Below are 26988 nucleotides of genomic sequence, written 5' to 3'. Positions count from 1 at the left end.
TTTCTATAGACTCCCTTACAGTTGATAAGTTCTGCATGTTTGGATAAAAAACACTTACTAACACTGCATGATCTTTTTTCTTTGTAATTGTCTCTGTGGCTGCAAGTTAACCTGAAATCAATCCATGTGGAAATGGGAGCTTTTGTTGTGAATTACATGAAAGTAAAGGTACACAATGACAAACGGTTCCAGTAACCAGGACTGTGCAGTTTCAAAGGTTCCTGCATACCATCTCTGAATTGAGGAGGGAGCCTGAGGGTACATCTTTCACCTTCTCACAATGCTGTTAGTCAGTGGTGCTAGGTTTGGTCATTATGCAAATGTACTGTTTATAAGATTAGGGAAACCCGCAGTCAGCTGAGACTGAGGAAGTCACTTGGATGAGTGATGAAACATTTCTCTTCTCTACTTCCTAGAATTTGGCAGCATTTCAATGAAAATCATGGGCTAAACTCACATGCTCACACACACAAATAAAAAACAAAGCAAAATAAAGGCAAGAGGATTCATGATTTTTTAACCCAGGTTGATCTGAGTTACAGTTTGAGCTATGCAAGCAATTTTATGAAAGGAGGGGCGAGCACATTTCACATTTCAGACAAACAGTTGATGAGGATTCAAATCTCCCTACTCTTACTCTCTGATTGGTGAATGCTTTTTTTTTATGTGTTCACAAAGTGTTCGAACCTTGTCTCTCTGTCAGGCAGCTGGTTGAATCTGATAACGAAGCCCTGCTTGAAATGGACTAACTTACATTTTCAAACTTTTAAAGCCAATTTCTATATCTGTCTGTCAGTATCACTGACTCTGCCACAGTTTCCACACATTTAGAATTTTGATTTTACTATGTAAGCATTAACAAGAGTCATTGTTAGTAAGCCACTGGGTGCATTGTGTGCAGGGTGCTGTGTTCAGCACACAGGCTTTTGGCTCTTTTATATTCATAAAAAAAAAGTGTTTTTTTCTTACTTTACTCGGTGCCTATTTAATCAGGAACATTTAATTTTCTCTTGATTTGGAGGCCTCATGGGATTTTTAAATCATGAACACTGAAGATAATCCAAAGGGACTTTGTCATTAAAAAAGCTCCACTGTATCCTGGAGTTAATTGCTCTTTTTCTGGAAGTACATGCAGGAGAGACACTTTGACAAAAGTAGTGTACAGACTTTTGTTTCAGTGAGCATATGTATGAAATACAGCAATTAAAAATTTCTAGCTTGTGGTGCTGGCTGGCTGGCTGATGGCCAATCCAAACTAATAGCCATATTTTTTGCTCTGCAAATATGTGAATAGCCTTTTCCTCTTAATGAGGGCCAGAATGCAGGAATTGGGTGACCTGTGTCCCCCTGCACTCATTATAAAAGCACAGAATTGTGCAGAAGCTGAAGCCAATGTTCACCTGGCAATTATGATGGCCTGGTGACTGATGGGGAAATCTTTTCCTGTGTGTTCTCCTCAAGAGGACTGAATCACAGTGCCTTGCAGACAGTGCTCAGAGGCATCTCAACTTTGCTCTGTGCTGCCATGCAATCATTCATTTGGAAACAGTTATGTCAGGCCTTAGTGCTGTTTTTAGAAGCTACCATTGGTACAGTAGGGCTTGCTGGGTTCTGACTGGACAAGGAATATCATGTGGTTAAGTACAGGGACATAAAAGATATTAGGGGAGGTAGATTTCGCCTGGAACCAGACTGACTTAGCAGAGACTTTGCATTGAGAAAGGGTTAAAGAAAAGGGAGCAACAGGCCATTATAGATATTTACACTACAAAATCAAGAGATACCGCATGAAATGGCAGTAAATACAAAACAAATGATTGATATTCACAGATGACTGTGTGTGATACTACACCGGATGCAACAAGATGTGTAGGTGACTGTCAGGCCTGATTCAGAAGGTGATTTATTCATTTGATCTATTTACTCTTTCTGGGGTGAAAATGAATACAGCCAAATCAATCCACATTGCTGTTGCGCTGATGATGCAGTGTGTATCCTGCTTTAATGCTTTAATATCTAAGAGGCACACATCATTGACTTCGATAGGGGTAATTGTGATTTTAGCAAGAAAAAAAGACATAATCACAAAAATAAAATAGAAAATAATAGAGATGGAGATACAATAGACAAGCTGTTTGTTTTAGGCTGCTCACCCTGCTTCATGTGTTTGAGAGAAAGCCTGGGTAACTATGGTGTGGGTGTATTCCCCCGTGGCCTTGATCTTGGTAATATGATGGGTGAATTCTGGTTTCAGCTTTTTTGTCCTCCTGAGATCTAAAAGAGTTTGCTGGGAGTGACAGCAACTACACCGCTGAAGGTGTTACTCTGTTAAGAGATCTAGTGTGTAGCATAGATCGGGTGCAGTCACCCATGGGATCGATGAATGTGGGGGTCAGCTGTGGCTGTCGGTACAGGTGACCCAGAAGAATAGCCACTAAACATTTCAAAATGTTCACTGGCATTGGGACGATTTTTCCTTAAACTGGTTACTTGCTTAAAAAGACTAATGAGCATTAGTTTGGCAACTTTTTATTTTATTTTATTTTTTGCAAAATAGAGATAAGCTGCAGGAGGAAAATGTAGCTTTTTAAAACACGCAAAAGGCATTTATAATATCCTTAATAACTGTTATTGGCAATCTATCTCTAAGCCAGGGGTTCATTCTTCCATTATTGGAGTCTAAAATGTTGCTTTCGGTGCAATTATTTGAAAGTCATCAAGACATCTTGACTGCAATTTCCCATATTTGATCACTTGAAAAAAAAAACCCGAAAAAAAACCCTGTCAAATCAGGCGAATCCTCTTCCCTCCTCCTCCAAATTGTCTGTCTTTGTAGTACCACTAGGCAACAGTGAGTGCATCACTGAAATCGTGGAAGTGCGCAGGAGCCGAACAGGGAAATCGAAGGGAAAGAATGATTTAAGCAGCCAAAAGAGCATCTGGTGGATCTCTGCCGCTGAACTATGAGAATCCAGTCGATATTTCTCTAAGAGAGGAGAAAAGGTGCCCGAAAAGAACCAGGCAAACAGCGTCGATGCGCGCAGCAGCAAATGACGACAGTGGGACAGTGATTTTCTTCCTCCAGCTCGTCATTTTTTACAGTCATATACTTGGGCGCAATTTATCTTCTATGTGTAGAGATCGCAAAGGAAGGACTGGAAACCGAATTATCTCCAACACAGCCGCAAGTGCGCAAAGAGCGTTTTCATCTTGGAAACCGTTTCCACAGACTAATTACGCAGAGATAATTGTCTTTTATAGACCACTTAAGGATTTTGAACTTTCCAATGAAAACTTACTTCGTGAGTACAGTTTTGAACAAGTCGATATAGCCCCCCAACCTTCACTGGCGATGAGTAATCCACGACGCTGCAACTGATAAACCTCTAAAACCTGGACTGCGACTGGCGCGCTTGGATACCTTATCCTGTGCGTCGCTTATTTTATTTTATTTTTTTTCATATGGCTTCTATCTTTGGGGTTTGTAAGCTGGTCGTCCATTATTGATATTTCATGGCTGTAGAGTGTAGCAACAGTAGTGTGTGGCGAAAGAGGACGATGCAAGTCTAACTCGGGAGAAGACATCGCACTTTTATCGCCTTATTTCCCAAAAAGGAGACATTGCGCACGGGCACTAACGACTGCAGCAACTAAAAGCCAGACTTAAAAAAAAAACAACAACAACATTGAATCATTTGTTATTTCTTTCGCTGCTGTCATCGTAGTATGTCTGCACTTCGAAAGAAATTTGGGGACGATTATCAGGTAGTGACCACCTCATCTAGCGGGTCTGGATTCAATCAGCCTCCCCCAGAGAAAAAGAAGAAGAGGCAGCGGTTCGTGGACAAGAACGGGCGATGTAACGTCCAGCATGGGAACCTGGGTGGTGAAACCAGCAGATATCTCTCAGACTTATTCACAACACTAGTAGATTTGAAATGGCGCTGGAATCTATTTATTTTCATCCTCACCTACACAGTCGCTTGGCTCTTCATGGCCTCTATGTGGTGGCTCATCGCGTACATCAGAGGAGACCTCAACAAAGCCCACAATGATAAGTACACTCCATGTGTGGCCAATGTCTATAACTTTCCCTCAGCCTTTCTCTTCTTCATAGAGACCGAGGCCACGATAGGATATGGTTACAGATACATTACAGACAAATGCCCCGAGGGGATCATTCTCTTCCTTTTCCAGTCGATCCTCGGATCGATCGTCGATGCATTTTTGATCGGCTGCATGTTTATCAAGATGTCTCAGCCCAAGAAAAGGGCCGAGACTTTGATGTTCAGTGAACATGCGGCGATTTCTATGCGAGATGGAAAACTAACTCTCATGTTCAGGGTCGGGAACCTGCGTAACAGCCATATGGTCTCTGCACAGATCCGCTGCAAATTGCTAAAAGTGAGTGATGATGCTTTTGGGTTTGTCCCCAGTGTTTCTCATAGTTCACCTCATGAGTTGTTTAGAAAACTGATACAGAAAGGCCTACACACGGACATTTAAGCCTACTCCTAACTGTTCATAGGCATCTGTTGGACAAATCCTCATTTGTATTTCCAAATTTCATAGACTGCAGTGGATGCACGTTACACCACATTTGTGACATAACTCCAGGAAGATCATTACCTACCCTAAATCAAAACACAAAAGGCATATGGTTTCCAGGAATTGTAATACAATTACAAAAAGAACAATAACAGTAAAAAATAATTTGGCAACTTTTTCCAAGCGGCCTGCACCTTAGTAATAACATTGTGTGTCCATGAGTTCATTTCTCTACACAAGAATATTCTTATTTTTCACTTCCCATGCCTTTTACTGCTTTGCTTCATAAACACTTTCCATAATGTAAATGTACATCCACTACCATAACAACAGACAAGAGTATGCTGACAATACAGCAGAAACATTGCAAAAAAACCCTGCAGCTTCTATCACATTAAAGACGTATACGCCACACTGCAACAACATCCATGTTAGTAAATGATGACAGTTGCTTTTTTGCTTTGCTTTGTTTGTTCGTTTTTCCATAGGGGCAAATAAGCCACGGCAGGTGAGTTTAATGCAGGTGAATCCACTTTGATCAAGTGGATCAAACTAAATCCAGTTTATTTAATTACACATGTAAAGAGTCAGTGACACCTCCAATCTATGCTAAAATGGATATTCTCAGAGCATGTGTCCTTCTTTTGCCTTAATTTAAGAAAATTGTAGTAATTTTCCTGATAGACTGGTTGGATCTGATTGCATATAAAATGTGAAAAGCTTACACAAAGGCTCTTGATAAGCTGTGGATAGCTGTCTTACCCCTTCCTTCTCTCTACTGAAGAGTTCTCTGTCACTTTCTGTATGCTTCTTTAGTCTCGCCAGACCCCCGAAGGCGAGTTTCTTCCGCTGGATCAGCTGGAGTTGGACGTGGGTTTCAGCACCGGAGCAGATCAGCTCTTTCTCGTCTCACCACTCACGATCTGCCATGTGATTGACACCAAAAGCCCCTTCTACGACCTCTCCCAGAGGTCCATGCAAACAGAGCAGTTTGAAATTGTGGTTATATTAGAAGGAATAGTGGAGACCACAGGTGAGTAAGAGCAAACATGCATTTTTGTTGGCTTGCTGTGGTGAAAATGACAGCTTGTAGCCTGTTTTACTTCAAGTCATAGCTGCAGTCTACATCTTCAGTATAGGAGCATGTTGGATTGTCTTTTTAATGGTGCTAAAGTACTTTGATGTGTTTCTGTAACAGAAATGGATAATATTGAGCTTCTTCATAGGTGTTAATGGTTGACATCCAAATGGACTTGGTATTGACCTCTTGATTGCAATTCATTGATTTTTATTTCTCTGGCAAACACACAGAGCTGCTAATAATGAAAGTGGTTGGCATTTATAAATCACTGATGATTAATTTTGTCTGCAGGCTTTAAATGAATTTTAACACCTTGTGTGCTTTGAGAAGTTAGGCAGAATTTTAAACCACACTTAAGTGCAGAACACTTGAAGCTCTAGCAGGTCACCGTTTTGGTTTTACACCTTTTCTTTTTGTCATCTGCAGTAAATTCCATTCCTCCGTCTTTGTGCCTGAACAGCTCTTACCTCTTGGCTGCTGTTCTCAGAGGGCATGATAATTTGCTTTCTAAGGTCCCTTTAGAATTAGGGGAATTCCATTTCCACAAGATGAGCAATGCCCCGAGTAAAATTCTCCACCGTGGTCATTTTAAATTCGACGATTTATTTGACACAGTTGCTATAGTAAGAGTGGGGCGAGCTCCCTCAGTGTTACAGAGTGAACACAGGAGCAGTTGTAATAGGCTGGTTCAGAGAAAACAGCATATGGAGATGTGACAGGGAAGCTTGCAGGCCAACACTGCAGACAGTAATTAGCATAGACATTCAATTCCTGATAGATAATCATGATAGCAATTTATTGCAGTTGTATCAAAGATTGAGCTCACTGTGACCCTCCAGCTCAGGGCATGCAGTATTTATGATTCGTCATTTCACTGGCATGTTGCATAGATGAAAGTGCGCTGCACATTATTGAGTTGTGTTAATATATTGCAGTTTGTATTACGTTTTAATATATTCCAGTACGCAGCATCTGTACAGACTTAATTCTGTGAAAGACAAATTGAGGATGTCTCATTATAAATTAAATAAATAATCACTAAACATCTGGTGTAAAATGATCTAAATCTTAATCTTTCATCTTGCTGTGATTGTACATCTTTTGTGACTGTCGCACATTTGGCTAGACAACTAAAACTCGCTGTTTTAAGCAAGTGCGGCAAATCTGCAGTGTAGCAATGCGATAAAAATCATCATTGTTATATTTGCAGATATTTATAGCGTTACGCTGTCGCTGAAGCATGTGTCATCGCATCATCCGTGTGTTTTTTGGGGGGGATTGTTGTGCTCACGTTTGTATTCCACAGAAGTGTCTGTATGGAGGAGCACTTGCGGTTACGTGAAGTTGGTGAGAAGGGTGATGTAGAAACAATCTATAGTTAAAAATTGATGTACAGTGAAAGTCTAAATCCTCAGACGCTTTCATTTCTGGCCAGTGTAACTCTGTTTCCATGGCAACCTCTCCTTAAGTATTCAGGATTGCAGCACTGCACCTAAACTTAGATATTTTTTATATTCTTATGGTATAGGAATCATATAATCATTTTGGTAATAAATTGGGTAAACATGTTTTTTAAACATGAATCTAATTTCCAGTTGTTGACACCACCTGGCATCAAGGAGACTCTCCTCTGAAATGTGAAAAGCACACAGAGGCGTTACTCTTCCATAAAGTGCTTTCCAGAACAGGTGATACAGCAGAGAAAGAATAAGATGAAATATTTATGAGGCTTGGTGTTTACTAGTGAAGAAGCTGCCCAACTCCCCACTATTTTCTTTTTTCTCTCTCTTGTTATGTGTGGAAAAACACTGTCTGGAACATGAGTTAAAATACTCTCCAGATTAAAGCCTCGCCATCACTGGGCTGTTGGGCTTCCCATTAGATAATAACAGACACAACACTGTACCCTTTTTGACACACTAACCTTTCGTTCCTCTAGATCACACGAAAATATTTTGTCAGTTCTTTTTCTGCACAAAAGAAGAAAAGAAGAGCGTGAAGGAACTCAGAATTGTTCTATTTTGCTGTAACCTCAGAAAACCCCTACATTGTGCAAAAAGGCACAAGCCTACCCTCTTCTCTTTTAAACAAGAGCCTAAGGTGTTTTTAATCACTGCCTCAATGTGATACAGCTTCCAGATGAGACGTGTAGGTTGTCTCGTGGCATCCTATCTTTTTTCTTTTCCGCAGTAATACCAGTTGTGCTCCAGAGGATAAATTGCAGTTAATGTACTGTGCATGCTGCCAGAAGAGCAGACTAGCTTTAGAAAAAAACAGCATAGGCTTGTAGTAACAAGTTTTAGATGAGTTAATGGCGCTAACAGGAATAATGTCAAACAATCAATAGAAGCAACACACACCAATTTACTTCCCAGCAAGAAATTTTAGCAGTGTGATGGGCTACAGAGCAGTACGCGTCAGGCTCTGTGTCTGTGTGTGCTTCATCCACCTATTACTTACTGGATCTCTGTAAAATAATACCCGGCTTAGTTATTTCAGCATTATTCGAGCACTGCAGGCCTGACAGGTGCTTGGATCAAAGAGGAGGAATTTATTGCAGCAGGAGTGGATAACAAGTAATGACTATAAACCAGCTAATATCTGATGTTTGCGACTCTGGTATAACTCCAATGCTTAATAAATACAAATGCATTTTGTCCTTTTAGAGTAATGATAACATTTTGTACATATGTGATTATACATTTGACATTAAATGCACAGTCTGTGATAGACTAAGACTGTAGGGCAGAAATATTTGCTCACTTTCAATAAGGTAGGGTCTGCAGGAAAAAGTGATTATTATATGCTTAAGCGTTTTCTGTGCATGCTGGACTCTGTTTAAACTGGATGTTAAGATGCATTTCGAACAGTCAGACTGAAGAGTAATTAGGTGTGAAAAGCGTGGCTCAGTCACCATAGACCTGTGTCATGTGTCGTTATGTGTCTCCAAGGTGTCTCGCTGACCAATCGTGCTCTGATTTTTTCTACATCACTTCCGCTAGAAGGTCAAATTTATTGTCTGTCGCCAGTGAAGCAAAAAATTTATTTAGCAAGGTTGAGCAAAAAAAAACCCTAAATGGCTCAAGATGTACGGGTTATTCCAGCTATTTAGGGTAGTGAGAAAAAGGACTACCATATCCTGCACTAATACATCCCGTGTATTGTTTTGTTTTGCCTTTTTTGAGGCTGTCTCAGAACACAATAGTATTTGCACAATTCATTTCAATTCAATTTTATTTATATAGCACCAAATCACAACAACAGTTTCCTCAAGGTGTGTTATATTTAAAGATAAAGACCCTGCAATAATACAGAGAAAGCAGAGAACACCCTTCAGAGGACGTAGGGTCTATTGAGTCCCAGATCAATCCTGGCAAGTGGTCTAGTGGCCGTTTACACTCGCTGTCCATTTGTGATTATTCAGAGTTTGTCTCATAGAAACTGTTAATACAGCAAGACTGCAACAAAGCCATCCTGCCTACAGTCTCAATTTATTTATCTGATAATACATATAAATATACATAAAGCTTTAGATTGTCGTTTTTTTGTATTTTTTCATAACCGAAGATATTAGTGGTCACGTTATTTTTTCTCTTTATTTACTACTAGAATTAGTTAGCAGTATACTATTTATAATGGAATCAACAAAAAAAGATTTTTCACAAAAAAATTTGAATATGCAAAATTAAAGTCCTTTTCAGTGAGTCTCAGATGAAGGCAGAGTAAGCAGATGAGTGACGAGACTTTGGATGAGGTGCTCTGGACAACCTCAAAGAGTTGGCGACAGGGACGAGGGGTGTCAGGACAGCTCGAAAGGGAGATTGACAGATCGCAAAGAATTAAAAGAACAGGGGCGGATTGATTTGGACAATGTGGGCAGATAAATCATTGGAAAAAAGTAGTAAGTCCACAATTTGGATGACAGTGTGTGAAAACAGAAGCGATGATGAAAACAGGGCAGCAAGAATAGCCCATATAACCACAATTGATTTTCCCCACTTGGTGACACACCTGCTGAGAAAAAAAAAAAAAAAAAAAAAAAAAAAAAAAAAAAAAATATATATATATATATATATATATATATATATATATATATATATATATATATATATATATATATATATATATATATATATATATATATATTAGGGGTGCAACAATACTCGTATCGGTATTGAACCGTTTGATACAGTGCTTTCGGTTCGGTACGCATATGTATCGAACAATACAAAATTTTAAATTTATTTTATCAACTTTCCTTCTGACGATGCTGTCTGTGTTGAGAGCTCAGTGGATCTGCCTTCGACTACTCCGCCTAGGCTGCACTGATCTGCACAGATCTGCGCAGATCCACTGAGCGCAGCGCAAGCTGAAGCTAAGCTAGTTGCAACATGGCAGCTGCCTCAACGCTAGCCGAAATTGAACCTCTCACACCCTCATTCAGATCTGGCGTTTGGAACTATTTTGGTTTTCATGTGAAGTATGACCCTGATGGTAAGCGTGTCATGGACATTAGAAAGTAAAACAGTATGTTGGACGTGCCACGCCAGTGCATTAGCGCAGTTAGCTTGTTAACGTGTTGACGCCGTCCAGCCAAATGCACGGGGCGATCCGCGGTTACTCGTTAAACGGAGATTTGCGGCGTTATGGCGTTAATGTCATTTTAACAAGATTAACGCTGACAGCACTAGTGGGAACACAATACATATGACTGCACATTTACACCGACATCATCCTAGTGCAAAGACAAGTGGAAGCAGACAAAAACAACAAGCATGCATGCTACAAACTTTACCCGAGTCATTTAGACAGCCATTAGCACATGATTCTCCTTATGGGGACCTGATATGTTTAATATGCTGCTGAGAATATAGCCCAGAAGAAGCGTATAGTATAGCTTTTATTTTGGAAAGAGCCATTTGTCTGTAATAAACTCTTTTTTCCAAAGATGAGTGATTTCTCGATCAGATAGATTTTTTTTTTTTAATATTTTGTTGTTTCAGCAACATTACATTTAAAAACTGTACTTTTGAGTTAAAATATATATTTATAATTGTGTACGTGTACGTGTACAGCTGCATGCTGTCCTTCAACCTCTGGCTGTCTAGATCATGTCCAGAAAATGATGTGAGCTTTATAGACACCTGACAAACTCTCTGGGGAAAACCTGGTCTTATTAGGAGAGATCCATCCCACTTTGGATGGTGCTGCTCCCATTTCTAGAAGAATGGCTGAATACGTAAAACTTCCCCAAAACCCGACATTCCAGAATTTGGACTGTAAAGCAGACTTGCAATCTTACGCTCCTCTCTGCAGCTTCCCTTCTATTGTTATCCCTCCAAAACCTCATCCTCACAGAGACTGTGACTGCTCCCAGATCAGCTACAATAGATCAACACAAAAAATTACATTAAAAATGACTTTTGAAACAGCACCAAAGAGCAAAACAATGAAATATGGTTTTATAATCATTAGATTTCTCTCTTCTAAATGCTTATGAGTAAATGATTTTATAATTGTTCAGTTGTGATTTATGTTGCTTTACAGAAACCTGGCAATGGCAGGAATAATACATTAGTTTAAATGAATCAAACCCCTCACATTATACTAACTGTTAAGTGTCTTGAAGCATAAGCCCAGGAGGAGGAGTGGCAGCAATCTTTCATGTTAGCTTACAAAGACCTAAAAGGAGTTATAATTCATTTGAATGTTTTACTCTTATATATCCAATCAAAAACAAACAAACACATAAAAAATGTTTTCTTTGTCATTTATCATCTACCTATGCCTGACTCAGGCCTTTTGTATGACCTATCTAACTGAATTTGAAATCATTCTCAATAACACCCCACCATAGAGCACTTTGCTCTCAGATTTCAGGCTTGTGGTTTTCAGACATTCTCAAAGTAGAATAGGAGGTAAGGCCTTCAGCTACAAAGTTCCTCTCATTTTCTGTGAAGAACTGCTTCAGTATGAATTTGGGAAATGGACAGCCTCTCTACTTTTAAGATTAGACTTAAAACTTTCCCTTTTATAGTTAGGGCTGGATCAGGTCACCCTAAATCATGGCTTAATTACACGGCAATAGGCTCTGTCGGGGACTTCCCATGATGCCCTGAACCTTCCTTCTTCTGTCACCATTTTTCACTCATGTGTTTCTACACCACCTTTGGACTTTTGCGTTTAATGTTGTCTTCTCTCTGCCGGCATTAATGTTTGACTCTGTATCTCTGTGCTCTCATTTTTGTTTCTTGAAGTAGATGGCTGCCCATCCCTGAGCCTGGTTCTATTAGAGGGTTTTTTTTTATGTTAAAATGGAGTTCTTCCTTCCCACAGTTGCCAAGTGCTTGATCATACAGGCTCATCCCTTAGAGTTTAGCTCTAGTTGGGCAGGGACTTACCTTATGATATTAAACACCTTGACATGACTGTTATTGTGAAGCGGCAATATATGCATAAAACTCAATTAAAAGGAATTGCATAAGGAGGAAATGAAATGACAGAAAATATTCTACTTATGAACTTACCTCAAATATGAAATTAGTTAAAAATAAATAAACAAAGATACTCTGATTGTTTTCTATAAATGCATTTTAACATCTGCAAATTGTTAACTTGCAAGGCATGCTCCTGGTCTGCAGTACGGGCTGTATAGTTTGATGAACGTGCAACCACTCATTGGGATTAATTGAATGTGAGGAAAGATCGTGGTTTTGCTTTCATACAGAATAATTTTAAAGTGGCTTGAACAACAAGATATGCAGGATGCAAACTCTAGTGTCAAAGCCCTTCACTTTGAATCCTTCCACTCAACCATCCACTTAAATTACCTCCAAGATGAGGTGCAGAACTGAACCAGCCCTTTCTTGAAAAATCTGTTTATGTGTTTTAAAACGAGTGTCACATATAATCACAGGTCAGAAAGAACATATTTTTCAAGAAAATAATTCACGTTAGTTTTACATAAATGTAGTTTCTACAGGCTGGGACTGGGATGACTGTAGCTCAGGAGGTAGAGCAGGTCAACTACAACTCAGAAGGTTGGTGTTCAATCCCAGACTGCTCCAGTCTGCATGCTGAAGTATCCTTGGGCAAGATACTGAACTGAAGTTGCTCTCCAGTGCTTTCATTGAAGTGTGTGTGAATGCTAGATAGGAAAGTAGAGCAAGTGGAAACGTGCTATAAAAGAACCAGCTCATTTACTATTTGTGCTAAACAAGTATAGGCATCAGAATATAATACAGGCACCAGACAGAATATGAATGTACAGAGCTGCTTTTAAAAAAATCTGATAGCTAACCCTGTTATTTTTCTTTTTGACATGATTTCCAGTATGACTCCCGTTATCTTTTACCATATAATACCTTGCATCACCCATATTGACTGAAATCATACTCTTCATGGGCAACAGTTTATCTCATACCAGGCAGCCAGCATACACAATAGCAGGGCCCCAAACCCAGCCCACCTAAATACAATGCAGTCACACTTTTTTCCTGGTATGACATGCCGCACGTCTGCTGTTGTGCAGCACAGCAAATGACAAGTATTGTTCTAAATATATATAAAAAAGTTGATCTTGAATGTCAGAAAAATAGAAACAAATTGTGATATAATGACATATTAATAGCGCTGCAGGTCATTTTCACTGTTCTGCTGCAGCGCGGATGGTGACCTGAGTTTGACTTGCCAGATGAATCACAACTACTACATGCAGTCTTAAAATACATCAGAAGTTTAGATAAGTGTCCCATTAACACCAGTAATGCTGCTCAGCACTACGAAGGCTTAAATACCGAGCCAGAGGCAATCTGTTCGTTAGTGGAGGTGAATCTTGAGAGCTCAAAATAAACTGTAGCTGCCAGTAACAGACGTTTAGGTTGCTGTAGCCATGAAACTCATTAGTGTGTTGCGAATAAATGTATTTCATGATTTCCACAGCGCTCCTGTGCGAATGCTGTGTTTTTTTCTTTCCCACGGAGCTAATGTGCATCTATGTAATTTAAGACCATGCACTTTTCAGATTAGAGACGTAATAAATAACGATAAACAAGCTAATGATTTATTTCGTGGGGCCTCATTTTCATTACAGAAGTGAAAGTCAGCACATTAGTCTGTCCCTGAAATTTTGTATTATGTTTTCAGTCTAACATGGCGGCAAAACAGTGTTGAAATCTTCGCAAACCTCCGAAAAGTGTTTCTAAATTCACTCATCGGCTATGAAAAGCAGTGATTCATGAGCATAAAGTGTATCATCAGCATAAACTCTTTATCTTTTCAGAGAGATGTGACTTTCATGCAAATTTGTGGAGTGTGATCATTATACTTGTTGCGAAATTCATAGAGTGCTGCATATAGGTCATATTTAGAAATGTTTTTAAGCACAGTTGCCAAGGTTCTTCAGGATTTATACTTCATGATGAACTCGGTGCTCTTAGATGTCATTTAGTTGGTTGGATTACTTTTTTTCTTCTTCTCAGTTTTCACTCAGATTTTGCTTCATTCTTCTGGTGACGCATCACTTTTGTACCGCGGGCACAAACGCATTCAGCTTACTGCACTAACTAATGATCTCAGTGTTTCGAAATGATTTTCCTCTGTGTCGTACATGAAACACTGAATCTCGCTTCATCTCTTGATTTGGTTCTGAGGCCGATAATGAAGGAAATTATGGGTAAAACATCAAAAGCACTCTCTTTTCATCGATTAAGTTGTGCATTGATTTGGATTGTTTGCAAAGGTTTCTTTCGGCCCCCTCTTTTTCATACTGCTACAAAGATTTGTCATGAATTACTGTTATGGAATAAAAAATAGAATAACCCAGCTATCTGCTCATTTTTTGTTAAATGAGTGTAGGTGGCAGGGGTGGTTGCTTATAGACTGGAGCAGCTACTAATGTTTATTCATGTGCTTTTGTATGCATAAATACTGTATAAATACTGACTGGAGAGATCAGCCCTGAATGATGAATCTTCTACCTTCAGTTTGTTGGAACAGCAGTGTGTCTGTTATAAATGAAGTTTGTGTTTGGGCATGCGTTAAAGTTTTAAAACACGATGCAGAAAATATTAGCATTTGGATTCGTCTACATAAACAGATGCTCGAGATTTATCATCAGATTGTGGAATCAGTAATAAAAAAGGAATTAAAAAGGCTTGGCACTCATTTTATGTAAATAAACAACAATGAATACTGATTTGTGTGGAGGAAAAACTATTAAGTTATATAATATCATCAATTAAGTTGTTGTGCAACAAATACACATACTTGGAAAATGAAATTAAGAGTAATAATCACTTTGATGTAGACTCTGTCTAGTGGTAAAGCCAGCCAGCATAATTAATTGGGAACATTCATTGCCACTGATTAACAGAGCAGCCAATGTCATGGCTTGATCTGTGCTTTATCATCAGCAGCAGCAGTAATTGAAATGAACACTGAGACCTTTCTTTTACGCCAGAGGCCTCACAGTTTCATTCATATGAGCAAGAGGCCATTGCCCCGGAGGTCTGGGGTCACCTGACGTCAGTTACAGACGCAAACCCCGTTTATGAGCCAGCTGTGAAAGATCAGAGGAGCTGACCATAATTCATTTTGAGTCATTGAAGCGAGAGCATGTCCTCTCATCTCAGTGTCATGCTCCCTGTCTCGGGCCTGCGGGTCAAAGGGTTAAAGTGGGTTCGGTGGAGAAGTTGAGAGTCGCAGCTCAGGTGAGAGCAAGGCTTTCCAATTAAATCTAACGTGCTCGGGGTGAGAGCTCCTGAGAGAGGTGTCTGTCCCCGCAGAGATCCACCTGTGCAGCTGAGGAGATAAACCACGTGTTGGATGCCTTTCAGCTTTAACTTTAAATATTTTCAATGAGACTTTCCTATATAAACTTTACCTACAGTATAGCTTCACTTTGCATTAATATTTAATGAATTCAGTTGTGTTTTCATTTATGTACTGTATTTCAAAAGCCACTTTACTGTAAACTGCTTTATTGTACCTGAGTAAAGAATCAGGTTTTGCATGTATTTCTCACTTGAAATGAATAACTTCAAAGATCTGTAGCTGTGACACATCCAGAAAGAAAAAAGAAATGACACAGAATCACAAAGTTCTATATAAATTTAATGCAATGCGTCACACTAGTCCCACAGTAAGAACTAACTTTATGAAGCAAACCGTTTCATTTTATGAGAATGTCAGAGAGGTGTTGGTTCAGCTAAAGTCTGAGTCTAGATTATGCTGTAGTTGCACTGGATTGGGTAATTGGGTTTTATTTGCAATATATTTCACTCCATTACAACAACAAGAAAAACTGAAGCTTCATATTCATCATAGAAACAAGTCAGAGCGTCTCGTAGCCAAAGCTTTATAGGCATCAGACAGATTTATTTCAAAGCTGATTTGCTTATGTTATATTTAAAATGTGTTCAACGTATTTTGTCCAACACCTGTAGCAACTGCTGCTCTGCACAAATGCGTTTCCTTCATGTCGTATTGCGACATTAGCATTGCAAATTTTAGGTAAACAAGGATATTCTAGGAAGACGTGTAAGATTAACATCTTATGGCTATTGCACATACAATAATTGCTCTGGGGCTGAACCCCTCATAATGGACATTGCAACGAACTAGCTATGACATACCGGATTCATTATCCCTTTCAGATGCTGCCATCCCAAGGGGTGAGCACGGTAATTGTGTCTTTAGGGATTTGTCAAGTCTCTGTTGGATGGCAATAAATCACTGGTAGAAGAGGTGTGGTGGCAGACCTGGAATGAACCTGCGCGATAAAATAGCAGTACCTCAATATTTGCCTCTACTCCGAGTGCGAGAAATAACTGACTTGGTTTGAATAGATGTTGTCTCGCAGAAGATGTGTGTGCCACTTTGTTGTGAGGACACTTCTTTTTTTTATTTTTATTAATAACACAAACTGGAGACCTCAACATTGACATGACTCCAGCCATAATAGAGGACAGACACTCAGGGCAAGTGTTACGTTGTTATGCTTGTTTAAGAGGTTATCACCCCAAAGAAGGTTGTGATGCACTCGCAGCATTGATTTGCGGAGCTGTGACCGTCCCTGAAGTGCAGGTGAATCAATCCCGAGGCCTAAACACAGAGCCCCATGAACATGTTGTTCTGAAGGCTTGTCTTCTTGCAAGGCCCTCCTCTGGGATGTCTCTTTCTATTTTTGCCGCTCAGACATGGTTTAGTTTACTGGAATAATGCGCTCTCAAGCTCAAGTGACAAACTTGAAAAAAACAATAGAGATTCTTTACTCCTTTTAATACCATCCAAGCGAGATCTCTTAAGGCTTGAAAATCCCTCTTTTGTCTGCCCCCCTCTTAGCTGTAACTCCTTTTCATGACTTAAGAAGATTTAATAGTGGCGATCAATATGAGATTATAGCTTCTTTCACTCATTCAGTCTGTTTTAAGGAAAGAAATTGGCTTTCTGATCGTTTCTGAACTCAATATACTTTATAATGAGAAGCAAATCTTTCATATTCTCAGCTGGTGTGGACACCTACTCAGTGTGATTTCTCCTGTATGAACAATAAAGGTTTTTTGGCCTAAAGGAAATCCATTGATTGGCATTTTGCTCAACTGCGTCCCTTTATGACGGTATCAGCTTTGCCTTCATTTGGTAATATGCGCTCTTCTGGCTGTGTTAATGGCCCTCAGCCATATGTTCCTGTAGCCTGCCCGACACCCCACCTTGCGTGGAGATGCTTGGCAGCCCCGCTCCTATTCCTTTTCCTTCCTTCCCTTTCCAACAGCCTCCACACTCAAGCAATTGCCACAGCATCCAGTCTCTCCCCTCCCCCATAGCAGTGCACTTCCCCTGCCTTTTCCCTCCATCAGCTTCCTTCTTGTTCTCATTGCTGAGCCCCGCGCTGTGGGGCTGGAATAGAATCTGAGAGCTCCAAGCAACTTGAAGCCATCTTCACAAAGGGATTACGCACTAAAACAGTATTTAATGAAGGGAGGGGACTTATTTGCATCCTTGAAAAGTCCAACTGTGAAAAACAGGTCACTGAATGCTTCTGGATTTCTCTACAGTTTACCAGTTGATTGTGGTCACCATAGAAACAGCTGATCAGGACTTGTGGCCGCAATAGCACTATCACTATCAAATAAGAAATTTTATTGTGTTGCAGGAAAAATTTAATACTAGAGTCAAATTTTACAAAAAAAATAGCTGTGACAAACTAAAAACATGTTATTCAGACCTGTGAGCTGCACTTCTCTTTCTTCAGCAAGCAGATATGGCATCCATCGTCATCATCCTCTGATATTCTTCAGTTTTTCATGACCTAATACAGACAGGGGAATGCTCCTCCCTGATTTAATTGAAGAACAGAGCAGTTATTATGAATTAATTGTTATACCTCGCAATCGCGCGTTGCAGACAAAGACGTGATGCGGATAGCCTCGGCTGCAGCAAATGTTTGACAGGAGCGGCGCACAGATAAAAGGCTGAATCTTGAATAATGTTGTGTGACCGTGTGTGTGCAATGTCCAGATTCTCATGCTTGTTTTTGCTAGCGTTTTTCTCATACATAACACTTGAGCTGTTTCCACAGCCGTGATAGACTGTCAGGGGACTTTGCTGACAGCACTGCGCTGGTGTTTGTGTGTGTGTGTGTAGAACCATTTGAGTGACTGAGCGAAAGGGAGAGCCAGACAGAGAGTGAGCGAGGAATAAGGAGGTTATTTGTGATTTTGTCACTAAATATGAGGTTGCGAAGAACTCTTTGACACCCACCTTCCCTTTTTTTTTCTTCTTCTGACTAGCACTCAGATGAGAAGTCATTTGAATAAACCTTCATTTTCACATAGCCGTCAATTTTGAGTGTCGTTTGCCGGGTGGCTGTGGGTTGTTTAATCATACAATAGCTCTGATTTATTTATTTGAAAATCTAGATCGAGACTCTGCCTAGATAATTTGACAGAGCTGAAATTAATAGGCCTCTGCTCTCACGTCTGCCCCTTGACTCTACTCTGTCCTCAGTATGTCAAGTGCAGATTTGCAGCGGTGATTTTTACGGAGCCGAGTACCAATCGGATATGATCCTGCAGCTTTTCCAGCCTGGATAAGCTTCTTTTAGACCGTCGTGTCTGTGAATACCACTTGTCTTGTTTTTTTTCAGCTACTATCAAGAAACACTGGCAGGCTGCCTCTGAGTTTACAGTGCTTTTCTGTTCCAGTCACCAAAGAACCCATTTTATCTTTGCTGTCAATCCGCTTCACTTTGTTAGCCCAGAGAAGAAGCTAGCTCTGTCTTATCACAAAAGAGCATTTATTTAGAGTCTCAAACTGAGGTGGCTTTCTGGGCGCCTAAATCTCAAAGCTTATTCTTGACGTGATTTCCTGTTCTTCTTTTTTTCATTCCATTGTGGAGTCAGTCGGTGAAATATTTTAAATATGGTGCAGATAGGGCACAGGCAGCCTCTACATCTCACTGCTCTCTACTAATTTCCTCAGGGTTTAGCAAAATACCTGTGAGTTGATTTTCAAACATGGTTGTTGCTGAGATGACAAAAGAAGATCTGCATGCTCGTTCTGTTTTCCATGTTCTCTCCTCTCTGAAATCTACTTTTAATGAGCTGCATTTTTATATCTGTGCAACATTCCTGAGTTCAGCAGAGGATTATTCAAATGTTATTCATGCTGTTACATGAATATTACATATCATGTGAGTCCTGTTCTGAAGGGGGGCGGTTCTGATGGGGTTTCATACTTTCAATTTAGGCCCCAAAATACCATATATCACACAGACTGTGCAATGTAGGGATACTTTTATGAATAGAGAGATCCTTAAAATGTTTTTTAAAAAGTTCACAGGTAATAATACTGGTTTAAATGTTGCAATGATTTGGGAATGTATAATCTGTCTTAAAAAGCTGTGCAATAAAAGTCAGCACTAAGTAATATCTGTGACTTTCACTTTTTTTTCAACAACCAATATACTGGCATGTTGAGGTAAAACGGGAAATGATTCTTATCTGAAAGACTGTCAATCAAAACTGAAGAGAGACGCAGTTTTTACCCCTGTTTCAGCGATACATAATAAAGTAAGAATTAAAGCATGTAACAGATGGACTCATTATGTTACCAACAATGACATCAGTTCACAGCTGTGGAGATGGAAAATCTAAGTCATCTTTAGCTCTGTTTACTATGTTCAGCAGTCAGACGTTAACTTTGTCTGCGTTTTGATGCTCGGTGTTCAATGTGGGACTTCTGCTTCTACTGTTGTATTTGTCTTTAGTCGAACGGCTACTTTTACTAAAGGACTTTGCACTTCTTGTACCACTCGCTTAGGTTAATTGAGGGACTGAAAGCAGATAATAATTTGATCCGAGTCTACCCTCTTCCCCCATATGTTGCCTGCCAGCATAAGTGCCTTTGAGGTGGTTCAGTAATTTGCAACAGCATTATCGACACACACACACACACACACCAAAAAAATCAGACAAAAGGAGAGATACATTTTTTTAAGATGTTGTAAGTCGATAACAGAGAGGTCTTCCTCTGTGAAACTTGTGTATTGTTGATAAAACAGCCAAAAGACCCTGATTTGTCTTCCAGAGAATCTGTAAGAGGGGTGTTCAGAATCTCTTATTGCGGAGCACTTTATAGAGAAGAGCCACTCCACAGAGGATTTGAAATATACTGGTATTGCCTTATACAGAGTCACAGAAGGGAACAGATAACGATTTACTAAAATTAGAAGTGTAATGGATCCACACAGTTACAAATTTCTCTCCTAATGGGCTGAATGAGGAATTGCCTCTTTACTGATTCCAGTGATGTTTTTTCCCCCACTTAGTTTCTTCTGGCTTCTCTTTTCTTTAACAGAGTTGGTGAAACCTGACGGTTTTCTGTTTACATGAACTGAAGAATGAATGAAACTGACCACAGGTTGATTTATTATTATGATTATTAGTGTAATTAATAAATCTGTCAGTCATTGTGTCTCCTCAAAGGACAGTTAAAAAATTCTACATATTCAAATTACTTTTTTTTATCATAAAAATCATAAAAAGAAAGAAAAATCTAAATACTGGAAAAGCTGGAAAGCGCTGTTTTAGTGATTTTTGGATTAAAAATTTCAAACATTATGTTGATTTTCTGTTTTTTCTGTCATGACTCATAGAGGTAGGTTAAATTATTGTTACAGCACATCGTTTTTATGCCTCGATGCTAACGACATTTCACAAAACAACTTTTGGGCTGTAAATGCGAAACTGAAATAATTACACATAAATGTTTGATCGGATGAAATAGTGAAGTGAATAAGTGAATTTTATCAACTTCATTGTGGCGCGATGATCTTTTCTCACCATTATTAAATGCTATAACTCAGAAACAGAAGGGGAGATTGTGACAATTTATTTTTACATTTTCACAGATGCTGAAATAGTGGCTTTAATATTTCATATCCACCTATAAATTTCTCTCACAATGTACATATTTTAATAAGAAAAGATAATATTTTAATCAGGACAGCCATGGATGTTAACTGCAACTTGTTCTTTTTGAAGTGATGGGGTGAATAAAAAGAATTTGAATTTCCCAGAAGTGGTTAAAAATCCATGTAGCGTAGTTCCAGTGGTACCAACTCAGTATAACTGGGAAGCCTATACTATATCAAGCATACAGTATAAAAACTGTGACTACAAAATTATTTTAGCTTTCACTTTTTTGACATAGAGGTGTTGGTAACATCAATAAACCTAAGTTTCAGTGACAACACTGTACACCACATATCAGAGGTGTTTTTTCTCCCCCTCTCTGCTGTGACGTCCTGCTGTTGTTCCCAGCAGCACAGAGCACAACAGATATGTTTATTTTTGTGCGTTTGCTTGTTGTGTTCTTCTTCTTTTTTTTTTTTTTTACCCCTGCTTCGCGTGCATTTATGACCCGTTCGTGTGATACAGAACGTGCGTGCCGCAAAGATCATCCGAGGGAAACAGTGCAATATTCCGCCCGAGTGATGGATGAAAGGGGATGAGAAAATTGCTCTGCGCTTTATTAAAAATGACATTTGTATTATGAGTTTTGGGCTTCGCTGATGAGATGTCACCAGAATATATGTTTTCCCCACTTCACCAAAAGGCAGACACTTTTGAGCTGTGCGGTTTTGTGTTGTAAAAGGTCACATTTCAGTGACAATAAAACTATTTTGGTCTGGCTCGGGAGCCATATTGAGGATCTGAGCCCGTCCTCAGTGGAAAATCCATTCTGAGCAGTTGGGTTGTGCATTTTTTTTTCAGCTGTTGAGAGACTTTTGTGTTGTGTCACTGTTACTTTTGACCAAACTAAGCAGAGAAAAAGCTTTATGGCTGTCACATGCACACATTTCTACAGTTTTGTTTCCATAGAAACGCTGAGTTCTGGGCAGGCGTGTGTTTAAGAGTTACATAAGGCTTTACCAGTAATACATTGTACAATCCAATATGGGCATTCTCATTTGAGTAGATTTCTATTTTTAGCAATGATACATAGTAACTGTAAAAAAAATATCTAAATGAGGTTTTATGGTTTCTTGCTGCTGCTATTTTAGGCTGTGTAACTGCACTCTGTTACTCGATCTAGGGCTGCCTCTCTAACTGATACGAAACTTCGATATACACAGCATAATGTTTAAATTTCCATACAAATTTGCAGTGTCTTGGCCTTACTGAAAGTCGAGGTGCACAGTTCATTATCACTGCTGTGTCTGTTATGGTGTGGCCATATGAATGTGGGCGTTGCAGAACAGCAGGTCTTTAGCAACACAATTGTACATATCTGATGCAACAGTGTCTACAATTATGCAATGGCTCAAGTATCTGTTCTTGAATAATGTATGGAATTGAAATCTATATTAATGATCTTGATTAAGCCTGGTGCTATTGTTAGTTCTTGAAGGATGATACAGCGGATTAGATCATTGACATCAGAGAGGTTTCTGCCGTAGTGGGCTGAGTGGGTTGAGAGGAAGGGGAACAGGTTGAGCAGGGATTCGGCCCCAGGCCTGCAGGGTTCATGGGTTTCCAGAGACAGAGGTCTTACAGTAACTCCTACACTATCTGCAGGGCCGATAGTGTTATTAATAGATGTAAGATGAAGCTATTTGGATTTTGTTTTTACTGTAGCAACCCCTTTCACTCCTTTGATTTAAAAAATAATAACTAAAGAGTGTTGTAGTCTTTTAGATATAGTATCAATGTCCAATTAGCACTGAGCAACATGTTTGATTAAGAAGGTGCAGCTCATTTGTGGTGGTGATTAAGTAGCTGTCAAAAGCTATAATCTGAAAGCATTTTCCACCAGAATTTTCTCACAATCGGTGTTTGCACGCCTGTTGATGGCGACTGTGTTTTGGCTGGCGGAAATTTAACAGGTTCACTATGCAATAAGATTTCCATTCAGGCTTAACTCTATCGCTCTGGCCCTACAGTTCTCATTAGCTTTGCCCACTTTATTCACTGCAGCACATTTGTATATGCCCAAAAGGCTCGGGGACTTTGAGGCAATAGTGCAGAAGTAATACACTGAATACCCTAAACGCACTTGATGTTCACATCTGTGATTGTGTACAGAGCTGTTATCAGTGAATTATTTTATCAGGCGGAATCGCAGATGCTGCTAGTTTCGATGATGACATCCTCGCAATCAGCAGCAGTGTCTCACTGTGAATAAGCGCTTCTCTTAGTTTGGACCCAAATGTCGCTGCTAGAACAATATTAGTTTGGTAATTAAAATGTGTGATAATTATGAACCGCAGTTGCTGATTTCCTGATGGATTTCAACAAGTTTTAACATGAATGTCCCAGCCATTCAGCTGTGTGATATAATCAATTTAGTATTTTGTTCAAGATGTAAACCTAATTATAGTTTTTCTGCACTCACTTTCAGCTAGAAATTAAAATTGTTTATTCAGCGGAATGTTAACTATGCTGGGATAGAAAAGGCTTTCCTGTAAGCAGGGGAGTGTGACATAATGCACACATGGCTTTGATAGCTACTGCTGAATAATGATGATGAGTAATCACTTACAAGCATCCAATAACTTTGGATGAAAACAAATGTTTAATGCTGTTTAATTCAAACCTTGGGATTTTTCTAATTGCATTAATTTGTTTCTGAGGATGCGAGGGGAGTTTTAAAGCAGGATTTTAATTCCCCAGTGAGGGAACATTTATTCCAAATGTATAATAGTCTGCTATCATGTGCCAAATTTGCAAGGCATGGTTACAAGTACACACACAAGCCAGACACATGCTAATAAGGCTATTGTGGTTTAATTTGTAATCTCCAAAGGACAGAATTGAGCACTTTTACCCAAATTGTCACGCTGGTTTTGGCTTAACAATGTCATGAAAAAGGATAATGAACATTTTTTTGTCTGTATGTGTGTGTGTGTGTATGTGTGCTTTGCATAACATCTGATTCCCCTTTAATGTCTTAAAAAGAAATATTACTTCTATCTGTTGTAGTTGCTAAGGCGTGGACAGATAGAATTAGAGAATAAGAGTGGATTTGAGGTCTTTTTTTCCTGTATTTTTGTACTGGACTGCCATAAGTGAAGACGATGCTAAACCAAAGAGTAAATGTAATATTAATATGCACTGTACTCTTTGAATACATGACAGGTGCAGTGGAAGTTCCTTACTAATCATCATTTTTAATTAAAATTGGACTTTTGTAATTATTATTTTTTCATTCTTATAAAACACGTGCGGCCAATTACTCAACTATACTTTTAATTAATGTTCATGTTAGCCTGGAAATTGCTCATAAACATCACATTTAGGAAGGGAAAATCAATTAAGCTTTTTATTTAGGCAGCTGGCTCTGTAATACAGTAAATGCTTAATCATTGAGGCAGTTTTGTTTGCAATATTGTTTGCTTTGTCATCTAAAAATAGCTCTGGTGAATAACATATTGGCTCTTATGGAAGAGTGCCAAGCACATAATTAAATCAGGGCTCTGCTGTATAATAGTGGAGTCTTGAAATATTTCATATTTAAATTTTTGGGGTTAACTGTACTGTTATAAGTCAGTGACACATAATTTGTGAAACTTAAAGGGTCTTCTGTCTTTTCGTCACAGGAATGACCTGCCAAGCGAGGACATCGTACACCGAGGACGAGGTTCTGTGGGGACATCGCTTTTTCCCGGTCATATCTTTGGAAGAAGGTTTCTTTAAAGTGGACTACTCTCAGTTTCATGCTACATTCGAGGTGCCCACCCCTCCTTACAGCGTGAAGGAACAGGAGGAGGCCCTGCTTCTCTCCTCGCCCCTCATGGCTCCATCCCTTTGCAACAGCGGGGAGAAGAACAGCTCTCTGGACTGCTTGGAGACCCTGGAGGACAATGACAGCACCACCAAGCTGCCTACCAAGCTCCAGAAGATCACAGGGCGGGACGGCCTGCCTAAGAAGCTACTAAGAATGAGCTCCACCACCTCAGAGATGACTTACAGCTTTGGCGACCTGCCCATGAAGTTGCAGCGAATCAGCTCTGTTCCTGGCGTTTCTGACGACAAGCAGGGTGGGAAGGCCTCCAAGATCAGCACAGAGCCCATCAGTAAGTCAGTGGCGGACCTACCTCCAAAGTTGCAGCGACTGGCTGGAGGAGGGGCGGGCAGGATGGACGGACACCTGCCGCCTAAACTTAGAAAGATGAATTCAGATCGCTTTACATAAAGCAGGCAACATATTTTAAATTATGCCATCCACTTTTATTTCCCTAACTGAAGTCCTTGTACTATTCCTAATTTATTAATGGACAATATTCTTATATTAAACGAAATGTAGAATATGTGCACAAAAACCTTATATAAAGTGTGGGGATGGAATTGAGCACATTTGTCTCTGGATGTAAGTGTACATGCTCTGATGAAAGACCTCTGATTTTTTTTGGGTTGTTTTTTTAAGGATGATGTACAATTAGCACAATCTGGCATGTAAGAAACAGCGCATGTAGAACAGAATCTAAATAATTTCTGGCATGACATTTATTGATATATTATTTTACAAAAAGAATTTCATTAATGAATTTGCAGACGGTGGAACAATTGCACAAAGCCATATGATTTACAACATGGAAAACCTACATTACATGGTTCTAATTTGTGGTGACGACAGGCACATACATTTGTTTTGAGTTGATTGCTTTTGTTGTTTAATGTAAAATCGTGGCAATGTTATGTTAACTGCATGCTTCTCTTATTGACTTAGCTATACAAAGGTAATAGACAAAGATGTTTAGCCTTAACTATATTACCTTGTTTCCATTTTCATGTTTGTTCACAGCCGTATTTTTGGCATTTCATATATAGACTATTTTACCATGTGCGATTTTATGAATTTATTAGATGATCAAATACAAAATATGTTGCTAAATGATGCATTTTACATTTACGTAGGAGTGCATTATCAGCCTCATATGACCTATCGGAACTGGGCACAATGAGTTTCACTTATTAAAGTAACACTTAAGTTGAAAGATTGAATATTTGTTCCTGATAAGCACAAAACAATCATTATATTATACCCTGTGATATTAAAACCTATTTATGGGCATTCTGTTTTAAATTGACTGCTTAGGGCAGTAGTCTAGTACTGTGCAATCACATTTTTCATTATATAACAGAATACAATCTATAGTAGGCCTGTGTGGTCATACAAGACACTCCTTTAGAATTTCAACTTAGGTGTTACTATTTAGATTTACCGGGCCTATAAGAAAATCATAACCTTTGTTTTAGGGGCCCATAATATTCCTCCTCTGTGATGAAAGCAATAATATTATAATGACTATAATCTTTATATAGCCACAGGGTCTACCACAGCCCCATATTCATTCTGTTGACTGAATCCATGCCATGAAATCTGGTTTTCTCTAAATGCATCAAAGACATTGTATGATACCCAATCTCTTCAGGAATAAAGATCTAAAGTAACTGTTGAGCATCTTGCTCCTTTGACTTGATATAATGCATACTTTACTGAGTTGGTGAAAAAATGTCACCGTGTTAAGGGCGGTCAAAACGATGGAAGACCAACACCATTGTTTCGTTACTGTTAATAGCTGACCTGTGTGGCTGCATCTACTGCCATGTGAATTACCCAAAGCTGTGTACACTCACTGGCCACTTCCAATCGCATGGCAGCAAAATGCACCCAAATGTTCTTCGAAATGATCAAAACAACGTGCTGAAATTTTAACTTTGCATCAGAATGCAGTGACTTCGAACTTTGACTAAACTTTGACAAGACTTTGAATGTGGCATGATGTTTGTACTTGGATTTTCCCACTCAGCTATCTCTAGGGTTATGGTCCCATAAAAGAGAAAATACTGAGT

At 39.3% G+C, this 26988-nt stretch overlaps 1 protein-coding gene across 1 annotated transcript; it reads left to right on the top strand.

The window, feature by feature from the left end:
* Positions 1 to 2841: 2841 nt before the first annotated feature.
* On the top strand, positions 2842 to 26591 carry kcnj3a (potassium inwardly rectifying channel subfamily J member 3a). Its single transcript, XM_085434132.1, has 3 exons — positions 2842 to 4404; positions 5365 to 5581; positions 24732 to 26591. Exons 1-3 carry the CDS (start codon positions 3727 to 3729, stop codon positions 25325 to 25327), a joined length of 1491 nt encoding a protein of 496 aa, XP_085290258.1. The 5' UTR covers positions 2842 to 3726; the 3' UTR covers positions 25328 to 26591.
* The last annotated feature ends 397 nt before the right edge of the window (positions 26592 to 26988 follow it).

Source organism: Copadichromis virginalis, linkage group LG16 (genome assembly GCF_057382275.1).
Source record: "Copadichromis virginalis isolate Kocher_CV1m ecotype Utaka linkage group LG16, C_Virginalis_male_GT1.1, whole genome shotgun sequence".
Lineage (NCBI taxonomy): Eukaryota > Metazoa > Chordata > Actinopteri > Cichliformes > Cichlidae > Copadichromis > Copadichromis virginalis.
This window is presented reverse-complemented; position numbering and strand designations above follow the sequence as displayed.